The sequence below is a fragment of the Enhydra lutris genome, unplaced genomic scaffold (assembly GCF_002288905.1).
Source record: "Enhydra lutris kenyoni isolate GAN:26980312 unplaced genomic scaffold, ASM228890v2 scaffoldscaffold13, whole genome shotgun sequence".
Lineage (NCBI taxonomy): Eukaryota > Metazoa > Chordata > Mammalia > Carnivora > Mustelidae > Enhydra > Enhydra lutris.
This window is the reverse complement of record NW_019154097.1, coordinates 51,803,272-51,816,459: the sequence shown is the minus strand read 5'-3', so window position 1 is coordinate 51,816,459 and position 13,188 is coordinate 51,803,272. Positions and strand designations below refer to the sequence as shown.

At 44.7% G+C, this 13,188-nt stretch overlaps 1 protein-coding gene across 2 annotated transcripts in view; it reads left to right on the top strand.

Moving 5' to 3' along the window:
- The first annotated feature begins 1,852 nt into the window (after nt 1–1,852).
- LOC111146207 (zinc finger protein 12) overlaps nt 1,853–13,188 on the top strand; it is a 30,496-nt gene continuing 19,160 nt past the window's right edge. Inside the window, exons 1-2 of one of the 2 annotated variants that reach the window (XM_022501647.1) lie at nt 1,853–2,073; nt 2,873–2,937. In XM_022501647.1, the coding sequence (XP_022357355.1) occupies nt 2,923–2,937 (15 nt within the window). In that variant the 5' untranslated portion in view covers nt 1,853–2,073; nt 2,873–2,922. Of the gene's footprint in view, nt 2,074–2,872; nt 2,938–6,310; nt 6,378–13,188 lie in introns of those variants that run through there. The other variant, XM_022501650.1, reaches the window with a different exon arrangement.

Genomic DNA, 13,188 nt, shown 5'->3' with positions numbered 1-13,188 from the left:
GTTGGGGTTGGGGTTTGGGTGCAGTTCTGATAAATGAGATGAACTCCTAAGCCTGGAGCAATTTCAGAAAGTGAAACCACCAAGGTCAGAAGAGCCACAGGGACATCAGCATCTAATTACAGCAGCTCTAGGAGAGGGATGGCATTCAGAATTGGGACACAGTTGATGGACTGAGAACAGCAGAGACTAGACTCTGCAGACACGGAAACAAAGAGGAGAAACAGTATGACAGCTTGGAAACAGATATAACTTATGAGACACCTAGGACTTAAAATGTATATTTAAGAGGCTTTAGGTCTCTGCAGGGTGGCAGGTAAAGGCAGATTAGGAAACAACTCAAATGAGGAAAGACCTGAATGAAAAGACACAAGAAACTGGATGATGGATGCAAACAATAAAGCAGTAACAAACAGGCGAGAAAGCAAACGGTCAGGTGACTGATGACAGGTGAGAACTGGGAGTGCTTGGGAACAATGGAGCTGAACATTGTGGTTTCAGCCTGGACACCTAGAGAAACTGAGATCAGGACTGATCCAATTGAAGAGAAGGGGGAACCAAGGCTGCTGAGAAGGGGGTGAAGCTTAAGAGACTTGGAGGATAAAGAGAGGGACCAGCTGAGAAAGTGGGAGAGGCTAGAGGCCACTGAAGGCTGAGAAGGAATACGAATCCAGGGAGGTGGTTCGGAAATGTGAGCTGATGGCAGAAGAATGTGTGGCTCCCACAGCACAGAAGAGTCAGAGCAGCCAAGCTTCTGGAACCAGAAAGCATCCAGGGCTATAGGTTGCCACTGAGTGGAGGTCAGGAGGCAGCAACAGCGAAGTTTAGCCACACAGCAGAGGAGCAGCAGGCTTTTCCTGAGAAGCAGGAGTGATGGAAGAACTCCAATGCCTGGAGATGGAAAAGAAGGAGAGTGATGGGGATCAAGGGTGTGGTGTGGCTCAGTGGATTAAAGCCTCTGCCTTCGGCTCAGGTCATGATCTCAGGGTCCTGGGATCGAGCCCTGCATAGGGCTCTCTGCTCAGCAGGGAGCCTTCTTACCCCTCTCTCTCTCTCTCTCCACCTGCCTCTCTGCCTACTTGTGATCTCTCTCTCTCTCTCTCTCTCTCTCTGTCAAATAAATAAGACTGAGTGACAACTAAGGAGGAGCTGCTTTGTGAAGGGGAAACACGGAGAAAACTAGAAAGAAATAGGAGCAATGACTCAGGAAGAGTCCTGCGGGCAACTCAGGGGCACCTTTCTCAGTAGCTACTCCCATTCTCTCAGCTTCTCCTTCAACAGGCAGCCACATAACCCTCTACCGCTACTCTCATCCTAGATAAGGCGGGATTGTCTTTTTTTCAGTTTTTTCCTTTCTTTTTTTCTCCTTTCCTTTCCTTCCCTTCCCTTTTGCTTCCCTTTCCCTACCTTTCCCTCCCCTCCCCTTGCCTTTTTTCTTTTTAAGTGTGGCCTTTTCGAGACGTCCCCTAACTTGTGGGCGCTTGGACTCACGGGAAACAGAGGTCGGGTATTTGTCGGGCTCCCGAGTGGGCTCCAGTAGGCGCACCGCCGCCGCCGTCCTGCGCATGTGCAGCTCGGCCTGTGTGCGTGTTCGCGCACGCGTAGTGCCGCTGCGCAGCTCTTGCTTCCTGTCCGAGCTCGGGTCACCGCTCGCGGTGGTTCCCAGGCTTCGGCCTCCGGCGGGCGAGCGTCCCAGAGCCCGAGGGGCTGCAGGCCGTCCAGCCGGGCCGGCACCCAGCGAGCGTGGGGCTGTGCGGGCGCGGGTCCGCGCGGAGGCTCGAGCAGGGACCCTCGAGCGCGAGCCCCGGAGCCCGGGGGCTGGGCCGGAGGGGCCGGGCGGTGGCGGCGGCGACGGCGCAGGGCGGCGAGGCCCCGGCCCGGCCCATCTGCTCCCGGGGGACGGCGAGGCCCCTGGAGACCGAATCGGGCCCCGGGAGGGTCGTCGGCCCGAAGTGAGTTTGTCCCGTAGGCCCAGAGCCGGCTCACCGGGAACGGCGGCCCCGGGAGGCGGAGGAGGAGCCACCCCCGCCCCGGAGTCCTCGGGAGCCTCAGGGCAGCTCGGCGTGTCCCGACGGGGTAGGTCGTGCGCTTGTGGGTCTTGCGGGCGTCTGGACCTGGAGGGATGGGCGCTCCCCCGGGACTCGGGACTCGTGGGACTCACGTTTCCTGGGGGCGCAGGGAGTTCCCCTCTCCCCTCCACCCCGGCACCCCTTGCTCTCCGGGTACTCTGTCCAGTTCTAGACGGGTCTCTAAGCGCGCAGGAGCGTGTGCTAACCCCGCTGGGTTGTGCCCTGGGGCATCCCCCAGTGTAGGGCAGGACCAGTGTGCGAGGAGGAGTTGACAGGAGAAGACTGGGCCTGAGAAGGGAAGGGGCTTGTCCACGTTGACGGGGTCTGGGGGTGGGCTTGCTCGCAGGACTCACCTCCTGGACCTGGATTCTGTCTTGTTACATTTAAGTCAAAATGAGTTATTCTTAATAGAAGACCCTTTTGAGCGGCACTTTGCAGTTTGTACAAATGATTTGAAGACAGCCATGCCTGAACGCATCTCTTTCCGCAGAGCATCCCGTTCTGTTCTTAAGTAGTTAAAAGGGGGTAGTGAGAAGATAGAAGAGTGTAACAGATTTTGTTTTATGTTACTTTTAATGATGGAGGGTTATTTCAATAGGATTCAGGTTTGTTAGTTGAGGAACAACATACCAATCAGGTGGGAGTTACAGACAGGTGGGTGCGCCCTCATTCTTTTGGTCATTTCTGAAGATTTAAAGGGACAGTGTCGCAGTTTCTTTCATGGAACTTTCCAGGCGAGTACTCCCCCCACTTCCTCGGCAGTCCAGATCTCACTTAGTTTCATTGCTTGTCTTTTCTTTCCCCAGGTCTGCCTCCGCTTTCACTGTCCTTCCTGTTTTTCCAAGATCGGCAGAAAATGAGTAAATCTTTGGTGAGTATTTCTGTGTATGTGTTTATTCCCCACTGGCACTTACAGTAGACGTTAGGAGGTGAGTAGTTCAGACTTTAAAGTGGGAACGGGGAGATAAAAACAAAAAAGGTATGGGCGGACAAAGTGTGGAGTAGTATCGGGGCCCCAAGCACATCTGTCATATTCATCTGTGTGGACAGCACGATCCTTCAGGGCCCTTGAAGCCAGAGTTCAGCTGACATTCGTTGCAAAATGTGACAAATACATTCAGTACTTGACTTACACCGATCTGCCAAAAAATAGTTTTGTTTTCTCACGTGTCTTGTGATTTCTTTGGCCGGGTTGTTGTAATGGTGAACAGGCTTCCTGAGTGGCCATCCCCAAACTGTGGCCATTGGTATCTCACTTGTGCCTTCTGGAGGCAAGGCATACTGTCCAGGGAGCACCCAGTGCATATAATTTCTCTGGTAACTAAAACATCGCCCCATAAATGCATCGTTTTTACTGCTCTAGTCAAGGGGAGGGTGAGGGAGCTCTGGAGGAATGGCCTTTCCACCCTCCAGTGAGTCTTGCTAACTAGTTCTCTGATAATCTCTCTGGTTTGCATCTCAGACTGGGCGGTGACACCTCTGGGACAGATTGCTGATTTCCCACTCACGTTGTATCCCAAACGGCACTTCCGGGTCTGCCCCTGTCCCTCTGGAACCTAACCCAGTAAAGGTTAAGCTGGGAGCCAGTCCTTGGGTTGGACCACTTGCCACCTTTCCTATCTGCAGAGGCGGTCTGTTGACACCTCTGAGGAGTTTCTCCTGTCTCTTTGTGACTGCTTCCTCTGCCCTCTTCATGTGTTGTCATGTCCCCCGACCCTCTGACTTTTACACCTGGCAGACCTCCCCCTCACATCCTCTGAACCACTGGCGCTGTCTGTTCTCCCACGTGGACCAGATGCCGGGGCTTCTGGGGAGGGTGTCTCAAGTCACCTTAATAGACCTAGTAGATTCAAAAGTAATTATTTGCAGCCCCCCCACCTATGCCTTCTGCTCTCCTTCCCCATCCTCTCTCTGTTCCATTGTCTAGCCCATCACTCTGTCCCGAACAATGGGATTCATTCTCCTCTCTGTCTGCATCCTGTGTTATATGTGCATGTTCCTGTTGTTGTGTTCTAAGTGGCTTCTGTCCCTTCCCCTTCGTCTCTTCCATGCTGCCATTAAAATAGCTCATTCTTTTCATCTGTGGACCATTATAGAAACTTCCTTTCTGTGCTCCTTTCCTCCACGGGCTCAAGTGTATTTTCCGCGTTGAGCATTTCTCCAAAACTGTGAATCACATAATTTTGTCCCCATATGGAAAAAGCACTTTAGAGGCTCCCTGTCAGGAAATGCAAGGCTGGGGTGGGCGGGGGCAGTCAAGGGGCCCCGGCTTGTTAATGAGACAACAGGCAGAGAAGGAATGCGGCCTGGGGTGTTCTAGCTGATCGTAGGCCCATACTGCATTGGTGGGGTTGGGTTTGTTCTTTTCTTACCCCCCCCAAGAGAATATTAAGTCCTTTATTGATTACACATGGTAATGGGTGTTATACACGCTTTAATCCATCTATAATTTTATGTGATACCATTATTCAATTTAGATATATTGCCTAGGATGTGCCAACAATCATATTAATAACCAAACAAACTTCAGGACTTTGCTTGGGTGACCCTTTTAATGTGAACTCCAGGTCACAACACATTGTCAGTTCAACTGCACCAAGGTTTGGGGAGACCGTGGCTTCTGTGCCCAAGCAGGTTGCAAATAAATTTCGAATGGAACCTGGCATCACCGTGAAGGAATTTGAACTTCACAGTGTTGGGATAGTGTACCAAGACGGCTTCAGAGTAGACTGACTTTGCGCAGCACATTTAAGAAAAAACACATTTATTCAGGGTCATGATCAGACTATTATATTTAGCAGCATGGATGCAAAAAATATATATATTACATTAAAATCCTTTATTGGAATGCTTTACACTTTCCAAAGAACAGAAACTAAAGTAACCCGTTATACAGTTAGTCACAAATACAGTCCTGGAGTTGTTTGCCCCGTACATGTGAGTATCATCTAACATGTCTTCTTTGTAGCAGCTCGGCCCTGCCACCACTGTGCTTGGCTGAGTTCAGGAATCATTTGTAACCTGTAGCTTCCTCGTTTCTCTGGCTCTCCTCTCCTGCTAAGCTTCATTTACTGGCAGTAATTAAAACCTTCTGCTGGGGCACCTGGGTGGCTTAGTGTGTTAAGCCTCTGCCTTCGGCTCAGGTCATGATCTCAGGGTCCTGGGATCGAGCCCCACATCAGGCTCTCTGGTCAGCAGGGAGCCTGCTTCCCCCTCTCTGTCTGCCTACCTACTTGTGATCTCTCTCAAATAAGTAAATAAAATCTTAAAAGAAAAACAAACAAAAATCTGCCACTGCCGTAGCTACTGCTGCTACTGGAACCACCGTAGCCACCTTGGTTTCGTGGTTTGGCAAAGTGTTGGCTTCCACCTTTGGTGCCAGAGCTTCTGCCTCCCAAATTTCCTCCTTTCATGGGTCCAGAATTTGAGGATTGATTGTTGTAATTGCCGCAATCATTATAGCTTCCACCACCTCCGAGGTTGCTTCCATCATTACCAAATCCGTTCTAGCCATCCGCACTGCCACCCTGTTTACCACTACCTCAACCGCCACCAAAGCCACCTCGATCACTGAAGTTCCCTCGACAACCAAAGCTGTCATTCCTAGCAAAACCACCTCCATATCCACCAGCAAAGTTTCCAGAACCACTTGGACCAGTTTGGCTGGATGAAGCAATAGCCATCTCTTGCTTACATAGGCCTTTCCTTACTCCCCAGTTGTGGCTGTTCACAGTGTGGTATTTTTGAATGACAGTCTTGTCTACAGAGTCCTGGTCATCAACTGTTACAAAAGCAAAACCCCTCTTTTTGCCACTGCCTCAGTCAGTCATGATCTCCATCACTTCGCTTTTCCCATACTGTTCGAAATAATGTCTTAGATGATGATCTTCAGTGTCATCTTTAATGCCACCAACAAAAATCGTTTTCCCAGTTAAGTGGGCACCAGGTCTTTGAGAATCTTCTCTTGAGCCAGCCCTCTTTGGTTCCACAACTCTTCTGTCCAGCTTGGGCGGCCTTGCGTTCATGGCTGCCTCCACCTTCTCTGCAGGGGAGTATGCGACAAACCCAGAGCGTCTAGAGTGCTTAGTGTTGGGGTCTGTCATCACCACACAGTCCCCAGTGCTCACAATGGCTCCTCAGATTCTCATTGCTTGTTTCAAGGCTCAAACCTCCGATGAAGAGCTTCCACAGCCGTTCAGGCTCTTTGAGAGACTGTGACTTAGACATGACGGCAGTGGGACGGGAGACTTCAATGATGCTTACTTGGCGGCAGCCACGGGCAGAAGGACTTGGGTTTGTTCTGACCCACAAGTGAGTTTAAGTATATTTTCATATGTTTGGAAGCTTTTCTTATGTTTTGTTTGTGGCTTTTATCTTAATCACATTTTTTATTCACATTGACTTTCCTGACAGTAGATTTTTTTTGGCCAGTGCAAAAGGGATTATATAATCTCTGATGGGAGATATGAGTGGATGTGTATATAGAATACACATGGTATGTGTGTATATGCACCCACACATCCAGAGTCTTTGTGAAAGTTGTATTCTTACCCAGTAGCCCTAGTGACTGATGGTTCCTTTTTAAAAATTTTTTTTAAATTTAATATACAGTGGGGTGCCTGGGTGGCTCAGTGGGTTAAAGCCTCTGCCTTCAGCTCAGGTCATGATCCCAGGGTCCTGGGATTGAGCTCCGCATCGGGCTCTCTACTCCGCAGGGAGCCTGCTTCCTCCTCTCTCTCTCTGCCTGCCTTTCCGCCTACTTGTGATCTCTGTCAAATAAATAAATAAAATCTTTTTAAAAAGTAATATACAATGTATTGTTTCAGGGGTACATGTCTGTGATTCATCAGTCTTACACAATTCACAGCACTCACCATGGCACATACCCTCCCCAGTGTCCATCCCCCAGCCACTCCATCCCTCCCACCTCCCTCCACTCCAGCAACCCTCAGTTTGTTTCCTGAGATTAAGAGTCTCTATGGCTTATCTCCCTCTCTGGTTTCGTCTTGTTTCATCTTTCCCTCCTTTTCCCTATGATCTTCTGTCTTGTTTCTCAAATTCCGCGTATCAATGAGATCATGTGATAATTGTCTTTCTCTAATTGACATATTTCGCCTAGCATAATACCCTCTAGTTCCATCCCCATCATTGCAAATGGCAAGATGTTTTTTTTTTGATGGCTGCATAATACTCCATTGTAGATATATACCACATTTGCTTTATCCATTCATCTGTCGATGGGCTTCTAGGTTCTTTACATAGACTGGCTATTGTGGACATTGCTGCTATAAACATTCGGGTGCACATGCCCCTTCGGATCACTACATTTGTATCTTTGGGGTAAATACCCAGTAGTGTGATTGCTGGGTTGCAGAGTAGCTCTGTTTTCAACTTTTTGAGAAACCTCCATACTGTTTTCTAAAGTGGCTGCACCAGCTTGCGTTCCGACCAACAGTTTAAGAGGGTTCCCCTTTCTCTGTGTCCTCGCCAACACCTGTCGTTTCCTAACTTGTTCATTTTAGCCATTCTGACTGGTGTGAAGTGGTATCTCATTGTGGTTTTGATTTGTGTTTCCCTGATGGCGAATGATGTTGAGCACCTTTTCATGTGTCTGTTGGCCATTTGGCTGTCTTCTTTGCTGAAATGTCTGTTCATGTCTTCTGCCCATTTCTTGATTGGATTATTTGTTCTTTAGGTGTTGAGTTTGATAAGTTCTTTAGGGATTTTGGATACTAGCCCTTTATCTGATAGGTCATTTGTGAATATCTTCTACCATTTTGTCAGTTGTCTTTTGGTTTTGTTGACTGTTTCCTTTGCTGTGCAAAAGCCTTTGATTCTGATGAAGTCCCAATAGTTCATTTTGCCCATGCTTTCCTTGCCTTTGGCAATGTTTCTGGGAAGAAGTTGCTGCGGCTGAGGTTGAAGAGGTTGCTGCCTGTGTTTTCTTCAAGGATTTTGATGGATTCCTGCCTTACATTGAGGTCTTTCATCCATTTTCAGTCTATTTTTGTGTGTGGTGTAAGGAAATGGTCCAGTTTCATTCTTCCACATATGGCTGTCCCAATTTTCCCAACACCATTTGTTGAAGAGACTGTCTTTTTTCCATTGGACATTCTTTCCTGCTTTGTCAAAGATTAATTGACCATAAAGTTGAGGCCATGTTCCTGACCTATTTCTGGGCTCTTTATTCCGTTCCATTGATCTATGTGTCTATTTTTATGCAAGGACCATACTGTCTTGATGATTACAACTTTGTAATAGAGCTTGAAGCCCAGAATGCCACCAGCTTTGGTTTTCTTTTTCAACATTCCTCTGGCTATTTGGGGCCTTTCCTGCTTCCATACAAATTTTAGGATTATTTGTTCCATTTCTTTGAAGAAAATGGATGGTATTTTGGTGTGGATTGCTTTAAGTAGCATAAGCATTTTCACAATTTTTCTTATTCCAATCCATAAGCATGGAACGTTTTTCCATTTCTTTGTGTCTTCCTCAGTTTCTTTCATGTGTATTCTATAGTTTTCTTTGCTTCTTTGGTTAGGTTTATTCCTAGAGATCTTATGGTTTTGGGTCCAGTTGTAAATGGGATCGACTCCTTAATTTCTCTTTCTTCTGTCTTGGTGTATAGAAATGTAACTGATTTCTGTGCATTGATTTTTATATCCTGACACTTTACTGAATTCCTGTATGAGTTCTAGGAGTTTGGGGTGGAGTCTTTTGGGTTTTCCACATAAAGTAGTATCACATCATCTGCAAAGAGTGAGAGTTTGACTTCTTCTTTGCCAGTTCGGATGCTTTTTATTTCTTTTTGTTGTCTGATTGCTGAGGCTAGGACTTCTAGAACTATGCTGAATAGCAGTGGTGATAGTGGATAGTCCTGCCATGTTCCTGACCTTAGGGGAAAGGCTCTCAGTTTTTCCCCATTGAGAATGATATTTGCTGCGGGTTTTTCATAGATGGCTTTGATGATATTGAGGTATGTACCCTCCATCCCTACACTTTGAAGAGTTTTGGTCGAGAAAGGATGCTGTACTTTGACAAATGCTTTTTCTGGATCTGTTGAGAGTTTCATATGGTTCTTGTTCTTTCTTTTATTAAAAAGTATTGTATCACACTGATTGATTTGCAGATGTTGAACCAACCTTGCAGCCCAGGAATAAATTCCACTTGGTTGTGGTGAATAATCCTTTTACTGTACTGTTGGATCCTGTTTGCTAGTATTTTGGTGAGAATTTTTGCATCCATGTTTATCAGGGATGTTGGTCTGTAATTCTCTTTTTTGATGGGGTCTTTGTTTGGTTTTGGGATCAAGGTAATGCTGGCCTCATAAAATGAGTTTGGAGGTTTGGAGGTTTTCCTTCCATTTTTGCTTTTTGGAACAGTTTCAGGAGAATAGGATAGAATAGAATAGAATAGAATAGAATAGAATTTCTTCTTTAAATGCTTGGTTGACTTCCCCTGGGAAGCCATCTGGCCCTGGGCTCTCATTTGTTGGGAGATTTTTGATGACTGCTTCAATTTCCTTACAGTTATGGGTCTGTTCAGATTTTCTACTTTTTCCTAGTTCAGTTTTGGTAGTTTCTACGTCTCTAGGAATGCATCCATTTCTTCCAGATTGTTTCATTTGATGGTATATAGTTGCTCATAATATTTTCTTATAATTGTTTGTATTTCTTCGGTGTTGGTTGTGATCTCTTCTCTTTTATTCATGATTTTAATAATTTGGGTCCTTTCTCTTTTCTTTTTGATAAGTCTGGCCAGGGGTTTATCAATCTTACTGATTCTTTCAAAGAACCAGCTCCTAGTTTCGTTGATCTGTTCTACTGTTCTTTTGGTTTCTATTTCATTGATTTCTGCTCTTATCTATATTATAATTTCCCTTCTGCTGGGTTTAGGCTTTCTTTGCTGTTTTTTCTTCAGCTCCTTTAAGTGTAGGGTTAGGTTGTGTACTTGAGACCTTTCTTGTTTCTTGAGAAAGGCTAGTATTACTATATACTTTCCCCTCAGGACCACCTTTTCTGCATTCCAAAGATTTTGATCAGTTGTGTTTTCATTTTCATTTGTTTCCATGAATTTTTAAAATTATTTGATTTCCTGGTTGACCCGTTCATTCTTTACTAGGATGCTCTTTTTAGCCTCCATGTATTTGAGCTCTTTCCAACTTTCCTCTTGTGGTTGAATTCTAGTTTCAAAGCATTGTGGTCTGAATATATGCAGGGAATGATCCCAAGCTTTCGGTACCAGTTGAGACCTGATTTGTGACCCAGGATGTGATCTGTTCTGGAGAATGTTCCATGTGCAGTAAAGAAGAATGTATATTCTGTTGCTTTGGGATGGAATGTTCTGAATATATGTGTGATGTCCCTCTGGTCCAGTGTGTCATTTAAAGCCTTTATTTCCTTGTTGATCTTTCCTTAGATGATCTGTCCGTTTCAGTGAGGGGGCTGTTAAAGTCCCCTACTCTTACTTTAGTATTGTCGATGTGTTTCTTTGATTTTGTTATTAACTGGCTTATATATGTTAGGGGTATAGATATTTAAAATTGTTAGATCTTCTTTTTGGACAGGCCCTTAATTTAAGTATGATATAATGTCTTTCCTCATCCGTTATATCTCTTATTATAGTCTTTGGTTTAAAATCAAATTTGTCTGATATAAGGATTGCCACCCCAGCTTTTTTTTGTTGTCCATTAGCATGGTAAATTGTTTTCCACCCCCTCACTCTAAATCTGGAGATGTCTTTGGGTCTAAAATGAGTCTTTTGCAGACAGCATATCAATAGGTCTCATTTTTTAAAATCTTTTCTGATAACCTGTGTCTTTTGTTTGGGACATTTAGGCCATTTACATTCAAGGTAACTATCGAAAGATACGAATTTAGTGCAATTGTATTGCCTGTAAGGTGACTGTTACTGTATATTGTCTCTGTTCCTTTCTGTTCTATGTTACTTTTAGGCTCTCTCTTTGTTTAGAGGACTCCTTTCAATATTTCCTATAGGGCTGGTTTGGTGTTTGCAAATTCTTTTAGTTTTGGTTGTCCTGGAAGCTTTTTATTTCTTCTATTTTCAGTGACAGCCTATCTGGATATAATATTCTTGGCTGCATATTTTTTTCATTTAGTGCTCTGAATATATCATGCCAGTCCTTTCTGGCCTGTCAGGTTTCTGTGGATAGGTTTGCTGCCAATGTAATATTTCTACTGTAATGTATGTTACAGACCTCTTGTCCCGAGCTGCTTTAAGGATTTTCTCTTTGTCTCTGAGACTTTTAAGTTTTAGTATTAGATGACAGGGTGTTGACCTATTTTTATTGATTTTGAGATGGATTCTCTGTGCCTCTTGGATTTTGATGCCTGTTTCCTTCTGCCAATTAGGGAAGTTCTTTGCTATAATTGGCTCCAGTATACCTTCTGTCCCACTCTTTGTTCTTCTTCTGGGATCCTAATTGTTCTAATACTGTTTTGTTTTATGGTATCACTTATCTCTGGAGCTCTCCCTTCCTGATCCAGTAGTAATTTATCTCTCTTTTTCTCAGCTTCCTTATTCTCCATCATTCAGTCTTCTATATCACTAATTCTCTCTTCTGCCTTTTTTATCCTAGCTGCTGAAGCCTCCATTTTTTATTGCATTTCATTAATAGCTTTTTGATTTTTGACTTGGTTACATTTTACTTTTCCAGAAAGGGATTCTCTAGTGTTTTCTGTGCTTTTTTCAAGCCCAACTAGTATCTTCGTAATCATCATTTTGAACTCTGGTTCCAACAACTTACTAATGTCCATGGTGATTGGCTTCCTGGCATTCAGTATTGGCTTTTTTTTTTTTTTTTTTGATGTGAGTTTTTCCGTTTTGTCACTTTGTCCAGAGAAGTATAGATGAACAAGAGAACAAAATGCTACAAGGTTAACAATGACCCCAGAAAAATATACACTAAACAAATTGGAAATGACCCAAAAATGGGGTCAGGGTGGGGAGGGGGAGAAAAAAAAGCCAACAATATGATCAGGCTGGTGAATAGAACACAGCCACACACTAGAGTTTGGGTGTATTTTGGTCTGTTAGAAGAAACTGCCTCCCAAAATTTGAAAGAAAACATATATACAAAAATAAGAGTAAATATGATGAAGGGATGAAATATGACTGTAAAAATGAAAATTTAAAAAGATTTTTGAAAAGGAATTGATAAGTTGGTTAAAAAGAATAAAAAGTTAAAAAAAAAGAGAGGATTGTGATCTGGCGGGAGACTAGAATAAAGCCATTCATTAGATTTAGCATATGTTTTGGTCTGTTAGAAGAAACTGTATCGGGGCGCCTGGGTGGCTCAGTGGGATCGAGCCCCACATCGGGCTCTCTGCTCAGCGGGGAGCCTGCTTCCCCCTGTCTCTCTCTGCCTGCCTCTCTGGCTACTTGTGATCTCTGTCTGTCAAATAAATAAAGTCTTAAAAAAAAAAAAAAAGCAGCAGCAGCAGCAGCAGCAACTGTATTGGGGCGCCTGGGTGGCTCAGTGGGTTAAGCCTCTGCCTTCGGCTTAGGTCATGGTCTCAGGGTCCTGGGACTGAGCCCCATGTCAGGCTCTCTGCTCAGCGGGGAGCCTCTGAAAAAAAGAAAAACTTATGTATATATACAAAAATAGAAAGTTTAAGTACAAATAAGGGATAGAATATCACTGTAAAAAAGAAAGTTGAAAAAGATTTTTAAAAAGGAATTGATATTGGTTAAAATAAGAAACAAGAAAAATTAAAAAAAAATAGAAACAAAAATAAAGAAAATTTTTAAAATTAACTTTGAAAGACTAAGGAAGGGCACCTGGGTGGCTCAGTGGGTTAAAGCCTCTGCCTTCGGCTCAGGTCGTGATCCCGGGGTCCTGGGATTGAGCCCCGAATCAGGCTCTCTGCTCAGCAGGGAGCCTGCTTCCTCTTCTCTCTCTGCCTGCGTCTCTGCCTACTTGTGATCTCTGTCTGTCAAATAAATAAATAAAATCTTTAAAAAAAAAAAAAGACTAAGAATCCATGGGGAAAGAAGGCATGGATTCTATGTGGTGTGTTCCACTAGAGCTAGAGTTTTGCAGTTCTCATTGATTGGGAACTTGGTCCTGGCTGGATGTTCTTGCTGATCTGCGGAAGGGGCCTAT